At 39.7% G+C, this 21467-nt stretch overlaps 2 protein-coding genes across 3 annotated transcripts; one reads left to right on the top strand and one right to left on the bottom strand.

Moving 5' to 3' along the window:
• Positions 1-13854: 13854 nt before the first annotated feature.
• LOC309687730 (uncharacterized protein) lies at positions 13855-18763 on the bottom strand. Of its 2 annotated transcripts, none has more exons than XM_082502903.1 (10): positions 18582-18763; positions 18176-18376; positions 17314-17427; positions 15554-17230; positions 15350-15449; positions 15109-15257; positions 14907-15019; positions 14733-14822; positions 14505-14627; positions 13855-14415 (listed from the first exon to the last, which is right to left on the bottom strand). In XM_082502903.1, exons 2-10 carry the CDS (start codon positions 18255-18257, stop codon positions 14212-14214), a joined length of 2652 nt encoding a protein of 883 aa, XP_082359029.1. In that variant the 5' UTR covers positions 18258-18376; positions 18582-18763; the 3' UTR covers positions 13855-14211. The 2 variants fall into 2 exon arrangements, with proteins under 2 accessions (XP_082359029.1, XP_082359028.1); XM_082502902.1 differs by having other exon boundaries at positions 18522-18751.
• Positions 18764-18827: 64 nt separating this feature from the next.
• LOC309687744 (glutamine amidotransferase-like class 1 domain-containing protein 3, mitochondrial) lies at positions 18828-20548 on the top strand. Its single transcript, XM_082502916.1, has 5 exons — positions 18828-18922; positions 19394-19506; positions 19640-19811; positions 19898-20099; positions 20191-20548. The coding sequence occupies exons 2-5, from the start codon at positions 19399-19401 to the stop codon at positions 20381-20383; spliced, it is 675 nt and encodes a 224-aa protein (XP_082359042.1). The 5' UTR covers positions 18828-18922; positions 19394-19398; the 3' UTR covers positions 20384-20548.
• The last annotated feature ends 919 nt before the right edge of the window (positions 20549-21467 follow it).

The raw sequence follows: 21467 nt of genomic DNA, 5'->3' as shown, positions 1-21467 counted from the left end.
TAGAAAACTACAACAGATGAGCAACATCTGAAAGTTACATCCTTAAAAAATAAGAAAGAAAATCCAGCAATGACCTGACACAGGACCTGAGATATAGATCTGGCCCTGCAGTGGATCTATCTAACGTTGACTGAAGCCTCATCAGTAATGGTACAATGGTGTCATTTGAAAGGAGGCTGAAAAGAAACCGTTCAAGCGTTCAACAAGCTGACAGTTTTCCAAAAACATGTCAAGACAGCTTGTGTAAAACATTTGGGCACTTGTCTATAGAATATACATTATTATGTTCATTGCTTCAAGCAAGCTGTCACTTTTTGCTTTCTCTTGATCAAAAACATGAATTGTGCAGCTATGGTAGTGTGTGCAAAAGCCTCATTTTCTTATCTCTTTATATTTTGCTTCCAAAGAGAGAAAATTTATTGTCATTTTTTAAATTGCTCTTGAGCAATATTTTTCTTTTGAAGGTCTTTCAAAGTTTGTCTTTGTACATTGTCTGGTTTTTCCGAGGTTAGAGGTTAGGAGGCTTTTGTACTTGACCATATACAGAGGAATATTTTCTTTTATTCGTTAAGCCACTTAACACTGACCTGTGAATCATACGTCATCATGCAGTCTTATTGGAAGATTGTCTTTCAGGAAATCATTTTTTAAAAAGGGAAGGAGGAGAATATGGAAAGAGGAGAGAGCTACAACATTGAATGTCTACAGTCACCTGTTAAACACAATGGAGGCCGTATCATGATGGTTGTCAGTTGGAGATCTTTGTCAGTGATCCACAACACACTGCAGTAAAAACATACCTGAACAGAACACAGACCACATAACTATTAGTCATAGACTGGCCTCCCCAGTGCCCAGACCTCAACATTATTGAAGAAGTGTGGGATCATCTTGACAGAGAAGGGACAAAAAGACTGCCAACATCCAGAGAAGAGCTTTGAATGTCCTTCAAGAAGCCCAGAGAACTATTCCTGAAGACAACATGAAGATAGCAAGAAACAAGAGAGCCTGCCTGAGTGAGTTCAGGCTTTGCTGAACAATAAAGATGTTCAAAGCAAATATTGACTTTCAAGCTTGTTAGAATTTTACAAATTCTATTTTTGGCTTACATACTACATTTCCATTTATTTTTCAATAAATTGCTGCACCTGCTGCTTATTTTTCAGAAAAAATAAAAATAAATGAAGGCTAGTTCATGACACAGTAGTACAAACATAAACATGTTTAAAATTGAAACCGTCCGACTGGGGTCTGGAATGTGGGGCCTCCCTGCTGCTGTGGCGTCGGGGCGGTCTGCTTTTTTCCACCCCAGGGAAGAGGGTAACACTACCTGGGTCTGGGTGCAGTTTCCCCCTCCAGGGGCAAGGGTACCTAGACCTGGGGTATAGAGTACGCTTGGGGAGTGTGATTCTGTGTACAGTGTCTGTTTATCTCTGTCTCCACGTTGGGTGAGTGTTGAGTAATTGCATATGAGAGCATGAGGGTGGGAATGGATGTTTGTATCTGTATGTGCCTGTTTTTCTGTGTCTATATGTCATGTCAGGTATCAGACGCCACCTCTCTAGGGACATCTCAGGCCCTCCTGGCTTCTGCTCCGCGGCTGCTGAGTGACCCCTCATTCTGGGACTCTCCTCAGCTCTTTCCGGGACAGTGGCACGGCTGCCCCTCCGTTGGTCTTCCTTGGTCTCTTGTGCTCTGAGGGTCTCTGGATGTCTGGAGCCTGGATCTCCTCCATACCTGCTTCATGCCCTGGAGGATGGGGCTATGGCCCCCCACACCCTCTAGCAGATCATTACATGAAGGAACCTTTTAAATACAAGCGCGTTCATGCTCACAGGTGTACACACGAGTGCTCACAGACACAAACTACACTCTTTTTGGCTCCTACCTCAAAGCACACTGTGCGCTGTTGATCCTGTGCTGCACAATAATGTTTAATATTTAGTATTTACTGTTATATTCACATAGATCATCGCGATGATGTTGTTTATTATATTGCTCTTTTTTTCCTGCTTGTTTTCTCTTTTTTCTTTTTCAACAGGTGATCCAGGTGATTGATATATGTATTTTTTGTCTGTAAAAAAAAAAAAGGTATACTATCCACACAAACATATTATAATATAATTAAGTATAAAATTATATATTATATATTATAATAATATAATTGTATACAATGTAAGGCCAGAAAAGACAAATACATTAAACCAACCTTAATAACAGGTTGGAAATGCGACACTGTCCAAATAAAGGGTCAATATCTTTGTTAAAGATGCAAAGAAAATAAAAGAAAGATTGTTTTAAAAGTCGAAATACGCCAAAGAAAATGTGATTAACACCATAAATCCAAGCAATCCAAAGAAAAGCATTTTAAATCTATTTTTTTCTTCAAATTTTTTCCTTCACTATTTTATTAATGAAGTGTGTTATACTTTTACTCTAGGTTCACTAGAGTTTAAGCTGAGGACAAAGGCATCGAGTCATTTTCGGATGCACCTTATGTAAACAATGCCTTCATGCATGCAGTCATTGTACACTTTTCTTGTCTTTTGTGGAAGCTCATCTTTCAGAAATTCCCTTGAAGGTATGCGCGTGCTGAAGATTGCATACCACACCTCGTTTTAAAACACAATTCTTCTTTTGTTCACTGTATTGTGCGAACTTCCTTGCGGGTAGTTGAACAGCCTCAGTTACTTAAATTTTCCTCACCTGTTGCTTAATGAAGGCTGAATAACAATTTAAATGTAGGTGACTGAAAATAGCTTTTACGTATTATCAGTAAACGTCATGTAATTTCTTAATTTAATCAAAAAGTTATTTATGTAATATTTGGCTTTGTGCTCTTTAAAAGAACACAAAGGTGCATTGTGCAGTCCCACAGTCTTCCTCTAAAGGAAATTTAGAACCTTGTTTTTGTTGAAGTAAAGTGTTGTTTTTATTCACGTCAAATAATCTTTCGGATACTCATCATCATCGGTGTCTCATCTTTGTATCTACGAGGAAACACTTGTCAAGGAAGGAGTGTACATACTCATGTCATCTCCTCTATCATTATCTCAAACATATATTGAGCAAAGCATCTTTTTGTTTAGAAAAAGAATGCAGACTCACAAAGAACAAAGACACTGTTGTACTAAATGAGTAAATTTGTTACCAGGAACTTACCAGGAACAGTGAAATTCTTTCGCAGCTGTCACATCGCCATGGCCTGCAGTGCATCCGAACAGTATTCACGGCACTTCACTTGTTGTCAATTGTGTTTGTTATACATCTTCTCAAAGTCCTTGGGCCACAGGGATATCAGTGACAGTAAAGAACATCACTGGATTTCCTGTTGTCAGCATATACTCACCAGCCAGTTCATTAGGTACACCACTACAGTTATAATAATAATAATGGATTGCATTTATATAGCGCATTTCGAGACCCTCAAAGTGCTTTACAATTCATTCACTCTCACGTACTGGTGGAGGCAAGCTACAGTTGTAGCCACAGCTGCCCTGGGGCAGACTGACAGAAGTGAGGCTGCCATATCGTGCCATCAGCCCCTCTGGCCATCACCAGTAGGCCATCACAAGACGAATTGCCAACTCTTGAGCCACGATCGCCTGATAGGCTGGTCTGAGTATTTCAGAAAGTGCTGATTTAGTGGGATTTTCCTACACAGTCACCTTTAACGCTAACAGGGAGCAGTCTGAAAAGGAAAATATCCAGAGGCGAAAGTTCTCTGCATGAAAAAGCCTCGTTGATAGCGGAGATTAAAGGAGAATGGCCAAACTGCTTTGAGCTGATAGGAAGGCAACAGAAAATTTAATATATATATATATATATACATATATATAAACTGTGCAGACTACCATATTTACATTTAGCAGGTTAAGGTGAAATAAATTAGATTTGGAAGCAACTTTTCCAATTTTCTTACTGACTAAATGTTAGAAGCATAACAGGAAGCTGAGGTTTGTCTTTATGGCCTCATAGTCTTTATACATTCCAGTATTCTCTTTTATGGTGCTGTTACTTCAGCTGCTGTTTTGTCTCATAATTTTTTATTGTAGGGAGAGATTCATAGATCATTATTTTTGAGCCATATGTGACTATTTTTTTAGCCATGTTATGATACATATATCCGTGTTGCCTCACACTATATTTTTCCTCATTTAGGGAGAACTTTTATTGAAAGAATCAAAAAGGTATTTCCCAAAATACACTGCGATCTGCAAAACCTGTGGAAAATGTTGTACAGAGGCTTATCTGGTCACCACTTCTGGCAGCGTTGCACAGGAAACTGAGGTTACAGTTCACACAGACTTAAAAAAGGATGACAGAAGATTGGAAAATGTTGCCTTATCTGATGAGTTTCAACTTTTATGAAGACAAAGTAACAATCAGATGACTTGTGAAAAAAGACACATCACTGGCTTTTTTACAGTGCAATTACAAATAATCATGTAATGGTCAGTATAGTGGTTAGTTAAGAGAACGTGTCATATACAACAATTATCAGCATAACCAGTTACTGTTAATCGAAAACATTGCACCACACCAAGAAGAAATATTGTCCCGATACGAGTTTGACAGCAAGCCAAAGCTAACCACAAAATATGATAAGAAAATATTCTCAAGTGTCCCTTCCTTAGAAAGAAATGTAAAGTCTTGTTTTTATTCACGTCAAAAAATTAACCTCATCTCATCTCTGTATCTTCGAGGAAACACTTGTCAAGCTTGCTGTAAGGAGTGTTCATAAGGAGTCATCTCCTCCATCATTATCTCAAACACAGAAAAGGAATGCAGACACACAATGAACAAAAGAAACTGTTGTATTAAATGATTATGAACGATTTCTTACCAGGAAGGAGCAGTTACATTAAAAAGCTTACTTTTTCTGCTTTCTGTGTTTTTGTTAAAAATGTGACATCAAATTCATTCTACAAACAATACTACATAATCGTGAACGAGAATGAGTTTTTTTGTGTCAAATTCTTTCCAATAACCTATACATTATTATATTGCATTGCGTTGCACAGGATTGTTTGTAGTTTTAGGTGAAAAATGATTTTAATCCAATTTGGAATAAGGCTGTTACATGACAAACTGTGGAACATGTTACAGTACACATTTTGGATGCACAGTTTCTCTTTTCCACAGTTTCATTAGATAACATTACAGGAAATTACAACAAAATATATATTTTTAAATGCTGTTTTGGATGGTCTTCGTTTCAGACCCCCCCCTCCCCTATTAGAATACAGCTTAAAAAACAGAAAAGCTGGTAAGGCAGTGAAACAAAGATACATATTGAGCAGAATATTACGAATGTTTGCACATGCACATATAAATAGTTTGACAAGATTACTGCTGTGTCCACACCTAGAGGTATCTGAGACTTTGGGTGGGAGCTTGCTCTCACTCTGCACTACAAATTTCCCATCATAAAATGAGTCAAGAGGGAGTGTTGCTGCTCAAACAAGGAGGAAAGTACTGTACGTTTCCTGGTTCCTTACCCCAAATTAGGTAACTGGTTGATTATACAGTCACAAAGTTCTTATAGAGAGTATCACCGAGTATCACTTGAGTTATTGTGCTAGGTAATTATTTACAAGTAAGGAAGTATTTAAAACAATTCTGATTTGATCTAAATTGCTGAGAAGCATTCAGGAAACAGCCGTGTTTTCCTCTAAACAACTACAACAGCTGGTTTCATTTCGTCATGTTTTTTCTTTGTGCTTCTTCGAGCAATTTCTTAGTTACATAATTTATATTTTTATCTACATGACATAACAAATGCATTGCTAATCATAATAGCGAAACTGCCGAATTTCCCGCCAAACCTTAGCTTAACATTTTCCTCATTCCAAGGGCATCAAAGGTTATTGCAGAGCATCCAGAAATCATTGGCAACACTTCCCTTATTCTACATTTTATCATGTTACAGCCTTATTCGAAAACACGATTAGTCATAATATTATTCATTTTTTACATCAAAATTCTACGAAAGATTGCTTGACATTTTTTAAAATGCATTAAAAAAAAAAAGGACACTTATGACACTCAGAACCAAGCTCAGGTGCAGCCTGTTTCTACTGAACATCTATCAGATGTTTCTACAGGGGATTGGAGTCCAGCTGTGGTAAATTCATTGGATACGACATGATTTGAAAAGGCACACATGTCTATGTTAGGTCTCATAGTTGACAGTACATGTCAAAGAATAAAGCCCAAGAAAGTCCAAGGAATATGAACTCTTTGGCCCAAAAGGCAAGTGTCATGGCTGAAACCAGGCACCACTCATCACCTGGCCAATACATCCCTACAGTGAAGCATGGTGGTGGCACCATCATGCTGTGGAGATGTTGTTTAGCAGAAGGACCTGGTAGACCTGTCAGGGTCGAGGGAAAGACAAATACTGCAACATACAGAGACATCCTTGTTGATAACCTGCACCAGAAAGCGCTGGACCTCAGACTGGTGAAAAGGTTTATCTTCCTAAAGAACGATGCCCCTAAACAATCAGCCAAGATAACAAAGGAGTGGCTTCAGGACCACTGTGAATATCTTTGAGTGTCCCAGCCAGAACCCCGTCTTGAACCTGATTGAACATCTCTGGAGAGATCTGAAAATGGGGAGGAAATGGACGTTCGCCATCCACCTGTTGAAGCTCGAGAGGTTCTTCAAAGAAGAATAGGAGAAACTGCCCAAAAATATGTGTGCCAGGCTTGTAGCATCAAACTCAGAAAAAAAAATGCAATTGCTGCCAAAGGTTCCCCTCAAAATATTGAGTAAATGTTTTCACTACATGTTTTTGTATAAATGTTTTTATTTTATAATAATAAATAATAAACTTGGAGGAATTTCAAGCAAACTGTTTTTTTTTTTTCATTTTGTCATTATGGGGTATTGTGTGTAAAAAAATGAATGTAATGCATTATGGATGAAGGCTGTAACACCATTTTACATCAGTGGTGTTACTCATGAGGATATGGAAATAATGGTTTACAACAGCTACTGCTCTCAGCTTGCCATACTGAGTGTGACAAAGTATGCACGGTTGCTTATTCATGGAAGAGTATCACTTGACTTATTGCACAAGTCAGGAAGTATTAAAACATCAGATTGCCTCTAAACAAAACAAGTTAGTTACATAGTTACATAATTTATATTTTTATCTACATGACATAACAAATGCATTGCTAATCATAATAGCGAAACTGCCGAATTTCCCGCCAAACCTTAGCTTAACATTTTCCTCATTCCAAGGGCATCAAAGGTTATTGCAGAGCATCCAGAAATCATTGGCAACACTTCCCTTATTCTACATTTTATCATGTTACAGCCTTATTGAAAAACTGATTAGACTTAGTATTATTATTATTATTTTTTTTTTACATCAAAACTCTACAAGAGATTGCTTGACATTCTTTCAAATGCATTAAAAAAAAACAAAAAAAAAACAAAAAAAACCCCCGATTCCTGTAACTGCCAGTGAGACTTCTGCTCCGCTCAGCAAGTATTTTGGCCCACTCCTCATAAGCAAACTGGCCCAGTTGTTTCCGGTTTGAGGGGCGCCTTTTCCAGACTGCATGTTTCAGCTCCTTCCAAAAATGCTCAATAGGATTGAGGTCAGGGCTCATAGAAGGCCACTTTAAAATAGTCCAATGTTTCCCTCTTAGCCATCCTTCGGTGTTTTTTTTTCGCTGTGTGTTTTGCGTCATTGTCCTTTTGTAAGACCCATGACCTGCGACTTAGACCAAGCTTTCTGACACTGGCCAGCACATTTCTCTCTAGAATCCCTTGATAGTCTTGAGATTTCATTGTACCCTGCACAGATTCAAGACACCCTGTTCCAGATGCAGCAAAGCAGCCCTAGAACATAACCGAGCTTCCCCCATTTTCACAGTTAAGACAGTGTTCTTTTCTTGATATGCTTCATTTTTCCGTCGGTGAACATAGAGCTGATGTGCCTTGGCAAAAAGTTCAATTTTTGTCTCATCTGTCCACAGGACATTTTCCCAGAAGCTTTGTGGCTTGTCAACATGTAGTTTGGCATATTCCAGTCTGGCTTTTTTATGATTTGTTTTCAACAATAGTGTCCTTGGTCGTCTCCCATGTAGGCCACTGTGGCTGAAACAACGACGGATGGTGCGATCTGACACTGATGTTCCATGAGCATGAAGTTCAGCTTGGATTTCTTTCTGGGCTCTTTTGTTACCATTCGGAATATCCGTCTCTTTGATCTGTTGTCAATTTTCCTCCTGCAGCCACATCCAGGGAGGTTGGCTACAGTCCCATGGATCTTAAATTTCTGAATGACATGTGCAACTGTAGTCACAGGAACATCTAGCTGCTTGGAGATGGTCTTATAGCCTTTACTTTCAACATGCTTGTCTATGATTTTCTTTCTAATCTCCTGAGACAACTCTTTCATTTGCTTCCTCTGGTCCATGTTGAGTGTGGTACACACCATGTCACCAAACAACACAGTGACTACCTGGAGTCCTATAGGCCCACTGACTGATTACAAGATTGCAGACACCTGTGATGCTGATTAGTGGACACACCTTGGATTAACATGTCCCTTTGGTCACATTATTTTCATTCTTTTCTAGGGGTACCATCATTTTTGTCCAGGCCTGTTTCATGCATTTACTTTTTAAATAATTCAGTTGAAGCATGGTTGGAAAGCAATGTCAAACTTTCATTGGTTAAGATTGGAATTTTTTGTTTATTATTACTTTTGTCAAATTAAAGTTATTTCTGTGACCATTGTGAGTTTTTCTTTCACTGACTGAAGGGTACCAACAATTTAGTCCACGTCTGTATATATTGAACTGTTGTTGTTGTTGTTACCTTTGCTTCACTGTAAATAAATCCACTGTCTTCTTCAAAGGAGCCCTGCATACGAGTCCTGTCTTTCCACATCAGCCCTGACAATCAGCTTAACATTTTACCCATTCTCAGAAGACTCCTCAAAGGCTACTATTTCCTCTCGTACATGCAATATGTTTCTTTGGTTTCTTTTGTGTCAGTGATGTTAGTCACCAGATACAGAAACACTATAAAGTCACTGCATTAAATTGAAATCATTAGATTTATGTTGCAAAACGACATATTTAACACAAAACACAAAACTTCCTAAACCTAACAAAGCAGTTTTCAGTGACTAAATAAGGCCATCACTTCATCTTTTTTTTTTTTAACAAAGTAAAAGACTTTGAGTGTCCAAGCCGGAGGCCAGACTTGAACTGATCGTACATCTCTGGTAAGATCTGAAAATGGGTGAAAAGCTATGCTCCCCATCCACCTGTTGGAGCTCGAGTTTTCTAAGACTTTGGGTGGGAGCTTGTGCTCACTCTGAGCTACAAAATTTCCCATCATAAAATGAGTCCAGGGGGAGTGTTGCTGCTAAAACTAGGAGGAAAGTGTAGTGAGGGAAAAGCCCGCTGACACCTGTACGTTTCCTGGTTCTTTTTTGGTAACTCGTTTATTATTCAGTCACAAAGTTCACATAAATATTAGATCACTGAGAATCATTTGAGTTAGTGTGCTAGTTAATTATTCACAATTAAGGAAGTATTTAAAACAATTCTGACTATCTAAATTGCTTAGAAACATTCAGGAAACAGCCGTGTTTTGAAGCACCTGAGCTTCAAAACTGAGCTCAGGTTCACCCTGTTTCCACTGATCGTCTATCAGATGTTTCTACGGGGACTGGAGTCCATTTGTGCTAAATTCAGTGGATACGACATGATTTGAAAAGGCACACACCTGTCTATGTAAGTTCTCATAGCTGACAGTGTATGTCAAAGCACAAACCAAGCCATGACGTCCAAGACAGGATTGTATTGAGGCACCGATCTAGAGAAAGGTACAGAAATACCAATCTAAGCAATCAGGGTAGAAGGGTCTAAGTCAGGGAGGGACAAAGGAGAACCTTCCAGAAGGACAACCATTTCTGGAACACTCAGGCCTGTATGTATAAAGTATGTATAAAGAGTTGCTTAGTAATACACAAGTACACTTGAATTGCATTGCACTATTCTGAAAGTAGCATGTCCATACCTCTGTAAAAGAGGATACACATGCCGAGCTGGAACACGCCAGCTGTCCACAGCCAGGGGACATGACCGACAGAGAGCTCAGGGACCACACCTAGCAGGGGGCAGGCTAATACAGACGCAGATAATAAATTCATCGCCAAACTCACTGACACGGCATCATTACACCCCTGGTTCTGCTCTGCTTTCAGCTCAGCTTTCTTCTTCGCACCTGTTCCAGGAAGTTCCACTTTACCGTGAGTGATCACAGACAGCAGACGTCCTGAACCAAAGTAAAGACACACCAGACAGACAAGGAAGTAGTTAGCAGCTGTGGCATACAGGCCAAAACCTACCGCTGTCAGACCTGCGATCTGATGGGCGGAAGCTAAGGAGATACCAACAGCTATGAGAAAGAGAACTGCTTTCTTTGCTACAACAGCAGCAATGCCTATGATGAGCAAAGCCAATATAAATGCTGCAAGGCCTGGGACAAATGCGAATCTCAGCTGTGTGGGCTGTATGACCCTCTGCCCTCCCAGGATATACACCAGACCAGAGCCACACCACAGAGCAGAAACAGTGAGACACAGGGTGGAAAACAGGCGGCCGTGGGACAGACTGTGATGGATTCCTAAGAAAAAACAGGGCAGGGTCAGGAGAAACACTTACAGCTACATGACAACATGCAATAATAAAACTCAAACCTAAACAAACCTGAGTAAGCCAGAAGCGCTGCAGTGATGAGAAGCAGAATTCCCAGTGCAGTGTGGGGGACCAAGTCTTTTTCAGGAGTGCTGCCATAACCATTCACCAAAAGCAGGAGTGAACCTGTAGGATAAAATCACTGGCTTTATCTTTATTTCTCATCTTTACCGCTTTATTTATTTATTTTTTTACTTAAAAAAAAATCTGTTTATTTTTGGTTAAGTAAAATGTTTTTTTTTCACATCTATTTTTTTAGTTTGTTTTTTAAAGTTAACTTAACCTTAAAAGGATCGTCATAAAATATTGTTTTATTATTATAAAACAATATTTTATGTTTATATAGCTTCAAAACTGAGCTCAGGTTCACCCTGTTTCCACTGATCGTCTATTAGATTTCTACGGGGGACTGGAGTCCATTTGTGCTAAATTCAGTGGATACGACATGATTTGAAAAGGCACACACCTGTCTATGTAAGTTCTCATAGCTGACAGTGTATGTCAAAGCACAAACAAAGCCATGACATCCGAGGAATTGTCTATAGACCTCCGAGACAGGATTGTAAGGATTGTATTGAGGCACCGACCTAGAGAAAGGTACAGAAATACCAATCTGAGGAATCAGGGTAGAAGGGTCTAAGTCAGGGAGGTAAGCAAGAACCCAGTGGTCACTCTGACAGCTCCTGCACTGCTCTGTGGACAAAGGGGAACCTTCCAGAAGGACAACCATTTCTGGAACACTCAGGCCTGTATGGTAAAGTGGCCAGATGAAGCCACTCCTCAGTAAAAAGCACATGACAACCCACGTAGACTTTGTCAAAGGGCACCATGAGAAACAAAGACTGAACTCTTTGGCCCAAAAGGCAAGCGTCATGTCTGGATGAAACCTGGCACCACTCATCACCTGGCCAATACCACCTCGACAGTGATGGTGGCAGCACCATGCTGTGGGGATGTTTCTGACATATTTAACCAAAAACACAATACTTCCTCCTTCCACAAATTTCACCAGCAGGGCACAACCTGCTGTCTCGTGATTGATAATCTATGCACTCTTAATGCAGTTTTATATGATGAGTGTCTTTTAGTGTCACAATATTACTGCTGCATCATAGCACTGAGGTTTTTTTTTTTTTGAGACTTTAGGGCCATCCACTCACTGTGTTTAAAAAGCCGTCCATCATCAAATAAATCCAGAGTGCCTGTTGATGCTCAGAAAAAGTGACCTGTATATTTCCTGGTTCCAGTATCAGGTAATAGGCTGTTTACATGGTGACAAAGTATGTATAAAGAGTTGCTTATTAATACACAAGTATCACTTGAATTGCATTGCACTATTCTAAAAGTATTTTAAAAAGAGATTTTATTTAGAATTTGCTTAGAAACAGGAGTGAGCTGTGTTTACCTCTAAACAAAAAACGGTTTCGTTTCTTCACGCTTCTTCTCATAAGACTATATTAGATGCATCATGACATTTTTTCCATTCCCAGGTTGACAATGAGTATTGTTTTGTTTCTTTCATGCAATGCATTCTTTTGTGTCAGTGATGTTTTTCAGCTACTGTCACCACGTTATGCTTATGAAAGACTGCTTGGCATTGAATATATAAATCATGAAGTTAATGTGAAACATTAGTATTGGGAAGGGAAATATTTGAACCAAAACTACAAAATCTTTGTAGTTTTTAGTGCCTAAATGTAACCAGGTAGATTTTGATGCCTTGACTTGATCAAGTTTGTGAACAGACAAACATTTCTCATGCAGAACACAGTCTGCTGTCTCCTGACTGATAACCTGGTGACTATGCACCCTTAATACCTTTTTAAAATATTTAAATATTTCTAATATTGTGTCCAGCTTTTAATTAAGGAGTAAAAACAGTGGTATACTTGGAACAGTTAACACGTTGATGTTTTCACTTCATTTAATTGACTGGATAAAATCAGCTTTTACAGACAGAAAACAATTTCACAAATGGTTGGATCCTCTTTTTTTTTGAATGTCTGAAATCCGTCCACCTACTCTAACTTGCCAGATGTTTGCTGATTATATATATTTATCTGTATACATTTGGATGCTAAAACAAAGAAGCTGCAGAATAACTTTAGGCACAATCGCAAAGTCACAATTTGTATTTAAAATACAAATCAAGTAAGCTGTGCCTTGAGTCAAAGCTTGTTTGGTAGATTTTAGACATATTAAGTGCAAGTTAACTACAGGTTAACTACAAGTTGTACCAAATTAAGATCTGAGGACTCTCTTTATACCTTTAAAGATAAGCTTAAACAGAAGAGCTACCTGTGCAGGCTTGCTTCTGTTTAGTTTCATCCATTCATGCCATTTTTATTTGTTGTATTTTATTTTATTTTGTAATTTACTTTGTGACTTTTAGTCTTCAAAACTGCAATGTAAATGAACTTTACATGTATCAAGCTTATTTTATTATCACAAACAAAAAATTTGGCTTGTGTGGCGTTCCATATATGTGATTCTGTGTTTGGTGACTCTCAAGGTTATTATAATTATTTAAAACTGTCCCCTGCTAAAGACTAAAATTAGCACTGAAACGAATAAAAACAAAAGTATAACTATACATTTTCAAACAATAAAAACTAAACTGAAACAAGCAAACTGCTCTGGAAACTGATAGTAAACCAACTTGAAAACAAAAAGCTAAAACGAAATAAAAATTAAAGCTGATTAGAAGTTCAAAACTCTAATAATTCTGATGGCTTCAACTTACCGAATTTCCCAGAGGAACACACCCGAGGTATTAATAAAGTTTTATCTTATCTTATCTTTATCTTATCTTAAATTCTCCCTTGGAAAAAACATTTGGTGACTGTTAAACGTTATGTAGTTATAAGTTATGTACGTTGCAGATGTAATAAATGCAAACAAACGTAACATTGCATTTGCAGGGGAATTGTGAAATGCATGGAATTTATATAAAAATCCACAGTATTCAGATTAGCCCTGTTAAGGACATACAGACATGCATACATGGCATATACACCATTATAGTAAGATTAGATATTTGTTACTCATTTCATTACTTATTGTTATGCTTTTTGTTATTTTTAATGATGCACATTAAAAGTAGAATATTGATGAAATCTCATGACACAATCAGCTACTTTCATTATGAGCAAAAACCTACATGTCATTTTGAACATTATGACTTTTCAAAGAATAAAAGAAAACACAACTTTTTTCAATATAGTATTTTATGAATAGGGACATATGCATTTAGAATCAATCAAATGCAGTTTTATATTTCAACATGAAAAGTTAAAAGGTGCATTATTGTAATTTTGTAATTTTCAGACAAAAGGGAAACATAATAAATAACACTTTATTAAGTACATTACAAATCACCCAGTTAGTTCCACAATGTGATTTCCCTCATTTAATAACAGCTTTACACATCAGGTTTATTAGAAATGGCAGCATATTTTAAGCAAATGCATAGAAACTACGATCCATTCCCGAGGACTGGATTTTCTTCAAGTGAAGGCGGGCAGGGTGTTGAGTTTTCAGACTCTCTTCCCGAATCTTCGGTGCTTCCCACTTCTGAAATGTCTCTTTCTGTAAGTGGTAGCTCCATATCATACTGAAAGGCAGGATTGGTCTGCCCTTGTCTGTGCCGCCTCTGAACCTCCTCAAAGATTTGAAGAACCTTGAAAGCAGACAGAAATAGCAGGTTTCAAAGTAAACAACCACCAAATTACTACAACAGAGAGAATGACTGTGTCATCTTTATATTACCTTTGATTTTGGAATGAGACCGACTCTAAAGAAACCAATTTGTCCAGTTTCAATCTTGGTGCAGTCAACCACAGTAGATGCAATGTTCTCTGGGGAGGGTCCATCACATAACACTCCATCCACCTAAGAAACAAAACCACGTCCAGTTCAGTAAAAACAAAATAAAACTGAAAAAAATTAGGAATCAGCAGCTTGTTTAGTCTTCATTAACTAAATTATCATGATTACCTTGTTTCCCAGTTTGGCATACACTTGATTGTGGTGAGTTGTATCAGCTTCACCTGTGGGGTTGGCTGATGTTACTGCAATGGGCCCCACCTATAGGAATAAGTATTAGAAGTTTATATTCACTGATTTTGGTTCATTTTTGGACATGCAATGATCAATATTGATGTCCCTTACCAAACCAATGAGATGTGTGGCTACAGAACAGTCGGGGTTTCTGATAGCAATGCTTTGTGGAGTCCCAATGTGTTTGGCAGCATCTCCCAAACCAAAGATTTCCATCCACGGGCCTGTGTGAGAAAGCAAGAAACAAAAAATGATGATAATAAGAAAAATCCCACCAGCACACAGACACACTCACGCACAGTCTTACACTCACCTCTTGGTATAACCATGCTAATGGAAGATGGCCACGCAGCCTCCATGAAGTCCAGAAGCAGAGGGCTCAGCAGGTGTCGCACCGGCTCCAGCTGCTTGACAGAGGAGATCCACATGGACATGGGACGGTCCTCTGCCTGCTTCTTCACCCTGAAGCCAAACATAATAGCGAGATTTAACAGGAATTAGACAGCTATAAATACACTTAGGGACAAGTGAAATACATGAAATAGGAAACTCACTTGTAAGCTTTGATTACAGCATCAGGTCTGTTGCAAGCAGCCACCAGCACATAGACGGTGTCAGTAGGCATTCCACATATGCCGCCATTTTTCATGATTTCTGCATGAAGAAAGAAGAGGGGGTGATAGTAAAATGAAACCCACGTCCAGCATACTAACATCTGCTTATTTGAGAACTCAGCATCAGTGTATTCTATGTCTTACCTGCAATCTGTAGGACAGATGTGGCTTTACGGGCTGGTAAATGTGGACAGACAGCTGCCCCTCCCCCTGCTCCAGTCAGCTTGATAATAGGGTTTCCTAAGGGGATCTGAGGAGACTTGAAGGTGCTGTTGAAAATGTGTGCCAAGAAAAAATAAAAACTGACAAGGCCAAAGATGATTGTGACTCCTATGTCATAGCCATAAGGCAGCGAGCCCATGGCGTCCAGCAGGAAGCTGATGAGTATGAGATGGAAGGTAAATGCGTAGACAAACCATGCGACGTTCATAAACAACGCTGCAGCTGTTACTAAAATGTTGAACACAAGGAAGGTAATGATCCCAACAGCAATGTTAAGACCTCTGGTCTCACCATACAGGCCGCCATATCGTGTCAGCCCCCACACCGTCCACATCACCCCATAGAGAATAAAGACTGTGCTCTCAAAGGTTTTACCACGAGCAAAGGCTACTGCGCCGCACAGCAGCTCCAGTGCTCCGCCAGCCATGACCACCCAGGGTAGAATCAGCACAAAGAGAGGATTTTGGCTACCTACTGTGGCTGTGATTGCGAAAGTAGCCAGCACATTGGATGCATGGCCTAACACCTCTGCATCTGCATATTTAGAGTAGCCCAGGTAAGGTGTGTGCAATTCTTTGTCATGTGCCCTGAGAGTAACGCTCTGCATCCTGCCAACTAAAGCCTTGAAACAGCTCTGCCCTGTGGGAATCTTGGTACTAGAGGCCATGTTAAAGGTGGTAATCAAAAGCATGCAAGCAGAAGCCACAAATATAGCTGCCTGGACACCTTGAGTGCCTGCTTGGAAAAAGCCTTGAGGCTGGGCTGCAAGAGCAATAGAATAGGCGACAAAGAATAGCTGGTAGAAGCCCTCCAGCAGGTCCTTCTGAGTACTGAACAGAGCCAGTATGAAGAAAAGAACTGAGAAGACAACAGGAAAGGGAACAGGTGAGTAAGGCCGAATGGAATAAAATGACAGCAGGGCACTGTAACCCTCTGCAAACGCAAAGAGGGAAGTGAAGCCATAAAAAGTGGCAGCAAGCATGTCCATACCTCTGTAAAAGAGGATACACATGCCGAGCTGGAACACGCCAGCTGTCCACAGCCAGGGGACATGACCGACAGAGAGCTCAGGGACCACACCTAGCAGGGGGCAGGCTAATACAGACGCAGATAATAAATTCATCGCCAAACTCACTGACACGGCATCATTACACCCCTGGTTCTGCTCTGCTTTCAGCTCAGCTTTCTTCTTCGCACCTGTTCCAGGAAGTTCCACTTTACCGTGAGTGATCACAGACAGCAGACGTCCAGAACCAAAGTAAAGACACACCAGACAGACAAGGAAGTAGTTAGCAGCTGTGGCATACAGGCCAAAACCTACCGCTGTCAGACCTGCGATCTGATGGGCGGAAGCTAAGGAGATACCAACAGCTATGAGAAAGAGAACTGCTTTCTTTGCTACAACAGCAGCAATGCCTATGATGAGCAAGGCCAAGATAAATGCCGCAAGGCCTGGGACAAATGCGAATCTCAGCTGTGTGGGCTGTATGACCCTTTGCCCTCCCAGGATATACACCAGACCAGAGCCACACCACAGAGCAGAAACAGTGAGACACAGGGTGGAAAACAGGCGGCCGTGGGACAGACTGTGACGGATTCCTAAGAAAAAACAGGACAGGGTCAGGAGAAACACTTACAGCTACATGACAACATGCAATAATAAAACTCAAACCTAAACAAACCTGAGTAAGCCAGAAGCGCTGCAGTGATGAGAAGCAGAATTCCCAGTGCAGTGTGGGGGACCAAGTCTTTTTCGGGAGTGCTGCCATAACCATTCACCAAAAGCAGGAGTGAACCTGTAGGATAAAATCACTGGCTTTATCTTTATTTCTCATCTTTACCGCTTTATTATTATTTTTTTTGCTTAAAAAAAAATCTGTTTATTTTTGGTTAACAAAAAAGTGTTTTTTTTTTTTCACATCTATTTTTAGTTTGTTTTTTAAAGTTAACTTAACAACCTTAAAAGGATCGTCATGAAATATTATTTTATTATTATTTATATTATTCTTTAATTATTAAATCATAATTAATAATGAATTCGTTTTTTATCATTATGAACTCTTATTTATTTACAGCAGACTGGATAGTTTAAAAAATAATGCTAAAAGTGATTTTCAGCTTTTCTAAGTGTGTGTAGTTGTTATTTCATCTAATATTTTTACTTACTTTGGTAAATAGGCTGTATTCAACAAGATTCTCAAAGAGGTTACATAGAATATAAAGACATAACATCTTTGCAAGTATCCTTGTGACTGAATTATTGTACCCACCTACTCTGTCTTCTGCACTATACTAACACTACTCCTTTTTCAGCCGTTCTTTCTGGCTTAAAATGTCTTGATATCGTTCACGACAGGCGGCTGTTCGAGGTCACTTACAGCAGTTTAAATAAATCACTTTATTAAAATGTCTTTTCACCTCATGTTAATGTGACAATATGAGTTATGATTAATATGAGCGCGCATTTCGCCATGATAGTCTACATGAAAAAAACAAAACAAACACAAAGCTGGTAACACTTCGGAAAGCAAATCACAAGCTTACCACCGCCGATGCTCAGGATGCCGACGGATATGTGCAGAGAGCCGCTTAGAGCCATGGCTGTAGTGTCTCCCTCTGTCGACATGAGGCTGTTTTATACACGTGGGCGTAACATCAGCAGACACTTGAGAGGACGAACCGTGTCTCACCGGGAAATAACACGGGCAGCGTCCATGGAATATCCAACAGGCATCTGTTGTGTGTCTAAAATGAATCACTTAGGTTACATTGCATAAAAATGTAAACATGTCATTATTTGGAAGTTTGCGCATGTAAAATACACAGATAAATACATAAGTTAACCTGAATCATCGAAAAGAGTATTATTAATAAATTAATAATTATTAACCATTCCCCCGCTGCAAAAAATCCAAATCAGGATAAGACAGATATTCCTATCACAACTCACACACTTCTTCCATTCCCGGTGGCTTTAATATGCCACTTTTTTCAAAAGTTAGGCCAAAGAAGTTAACTTTAATGTCAATGCGGTAGTTTCGTGGCTTATCTTAACGTTTTCTTTTCATAGCTCAACATTTTATTACAACTTTATAACAACGCGGAATGACTCGGCGTTTTCCTCGTTGTCGGTAACGCGGATGATGTCAGTCTGTCGGGTTACAGAGTTATTGGGGGAGGAGACAGCGGGAGGGATTATAAAGAGTCTGCTTCTGAGTTCAGTCATCACACCTCTATTGGAAAACTCGACTCCGCACAGCTGAAGAACTAGCCGACCGAGAGCCGTTCAAGGTGAGAAAATCTTTGCTTGTACTGCCTAAGTTACGTTTTAGAGACAAACATTGATGAATGAAGGATAATTCCAAGTGATAGATTTCGTTTTGTCAGCCATTTGCTTTCAGTTTTCTTTTCAGACAACAAAGGCATTAATTCATTCATTCATTCATGACATGCAAAAAAGAAAAACTGTGTACAGACGAAACTAGCCTTTGATACAACTTCATTATTCATCAGATTAAACACCCGATTCTGTAACTCCAGTTTACTGGTGTCACAAGTGTTTACTGGCAGCAGCAGCAGCACACCTGGGACTTATGTCTCACCTGCTCATGTAAATATTTTATGTTAAGGCAGAACAGGTGGCACAGAAGCAGTAATTAGCCAACTAACTGGTTATTATATCAGACTGGGAAAGAAATAGTCCATAGTCCATGCTGACTGGTGTTCAGTTAAAGGAAGATTGTTTTGTGTGTGTTTTTATAGGAATCATGGCCAAGCGTGTTGCAGTCATTCTGTCAGGCTGTGGAGTGTATGACGGCACAGAGGTCCACGAGGCCTCTGCCGTCCTTGTCCACCTGAGTCGTGCAGGAGCAAAAGTAAGGACGAGAAAAGGCTTGTTACACATTCATCTGTGTGCTTATCTGAACGCTGTCACATTTGGAAGTATTTGAACTCCTACAACATCCCTCAGTCTTGCAGAGGCTAACCTCTTATTTCATGTGTATGCAGGTGCAGATGTTTGCTCCAAATGCAGATCAGATGCATGTTGTAAACCACTGCGAGGGGAAACCCACAGAAGAGAAGAGAAACATCCTGCAGGAAAGCGCCCGTATCGCCAGGGGTGAGGTGACTGATCTGGCAGAGCTAGATGTCTCAGCACTTGATGCTGCCATCATCCCAGGTGAGACACCACAGAATAAAACACACAAGCTGTTTCTTTCTGTTGTGCTAGTTGCACTTTTGTGATGTTCTCTTGTACCCATTTAGGGGGCTTCGGTGTGGCTAAGAACCTGAGTGACTGGGCAGTGAAGAATAAGGACTGTGCCATCCAGCCAAATGTAGAGAAGGTCATCAAGGCCTTCCACAAAGCTGGAAAGCCGCTGGGTATGTGCTGCATCGCGCCCATCCTGGCTGCAAAAATCCTGCCGGGCTGCGAGCTCACCGTGGGGCAGGACAAAGAGTGTGACAAGTGGGTGAAGTATTTTATTATCAGATGTTAATGTGGGTGCAAAACTACATCAGTCAGCCGCTCTGACAGTCCCTTTTCTTCCTGTCATCAGGTGGCCATATGCTCAGACAGCAGGCGCCCTGAAGGATTTGGGCTGCAAACACGTGAACAAAGATGTGGAAGAAGTTCATGTTGATGCCAAAAACAAGCTGGTGACCACCTCTGCCTTCATGTGCAACGCTCCCATTCACAAAGTCTATGATGGAATAGGTGTCATGGTTAAAGAAACGCTGAAACTGGCTTAACAAGAGTTTAATCACATTATTGATCCATGAGGTGCTTTCTTCTTTCCTTTTTTCTATCAAGCTTATCAAGCTCTTTTACCTATTTCCTACTTTTGTTTTGACCTGATGTGAAACTTTGAATGCAATAAAATTTCAATAAAAGATTATCTAACAAAGACAACACAATTCAGTTGTTTTTCCTTATTTATACGTCATTCAATAATGTCCTGACATACACATAATACAATAATCCATAATGTTCAAACCTATTGTGTTAGAAACTGTCTGGTTTATTACACCAAGGGGTTTACTGGATGAAAACATTGGAGATTTGCATTTGTAGGCAAAAGTCTGTCCGTACCTTTAAGCAAAATAACAGATAAGTAACTATTTTCGTGGCCAGCTAAACCTTTTTTGTTATTTTGTTGGAATTATTCACGCACTTTTTCTGTGTTGTTTCAATTGGCTTGTTTGCTCGAGGTTCCCCATACAACCTTTTTCATACGACTACACATGGAGTAAGAAATATGTATACCTACCAAAATCCTTGCATTGTTTAATGATGATTTAGTTAATGGAAAGGAGCCCTCTGTCACCAGTAACATTTTAACAGTATTGTCTCACTGCCTGTCAAATACCCGGTTCAACTGTTGTCGCTGGGAAACACTGGGGAACTGAAAGGAGGTTTAATGGGTTGAATGCTGGCGGGTGTGTAGACTGCCACCTGCCATCTTTCCTAGAGTGAGTTAGACTGCTTTACACACTTGTCTATTTGCTTCTGGGTCTGGCAAACTAACTGGACTTTTATCATTTATTGTTCATTCAATCCATTTTCCTAATCTCTCATTATACTTTGCATCTCCAAGAGCTGGAGCTCATGTGAGCAGATATGTGACAAAAGACAGTTTGCACCCTGGACAGGTTGCCGGGGAAACTTCATGTGTCAACATGGTTATTTAAACTGCCCTGACTTCCTCATGCAGAACCACAGTTCCTCTCTTGATATCCTATCGTATGCTTTCTCTAGATCTATAAAGACTTCTCATTCTCTAAGATTGCATAAAACAGTCTGGTTAAAACGCCATTACCTCCACAGGTATCATCT

The sequence above is a fragment of the Aulonocara stuartgranti genome (assembly GCF_965226115.1).
Source record: "Aulonocara stuartgranti genome assembly, chromosome: 2".
Taxonomy (NCBI): Eukaryota; Metazoa; Chordata; class Actinopteri; order Cichliformes; family Cichlidae; genus Aulonocara; species Aulonocara stuartgranti.
The sequence above is the reverse complement of the archived record's forward strand: the minus strand, read 5'-3'. Positions and strand labels throughout refer to the sequence as shown.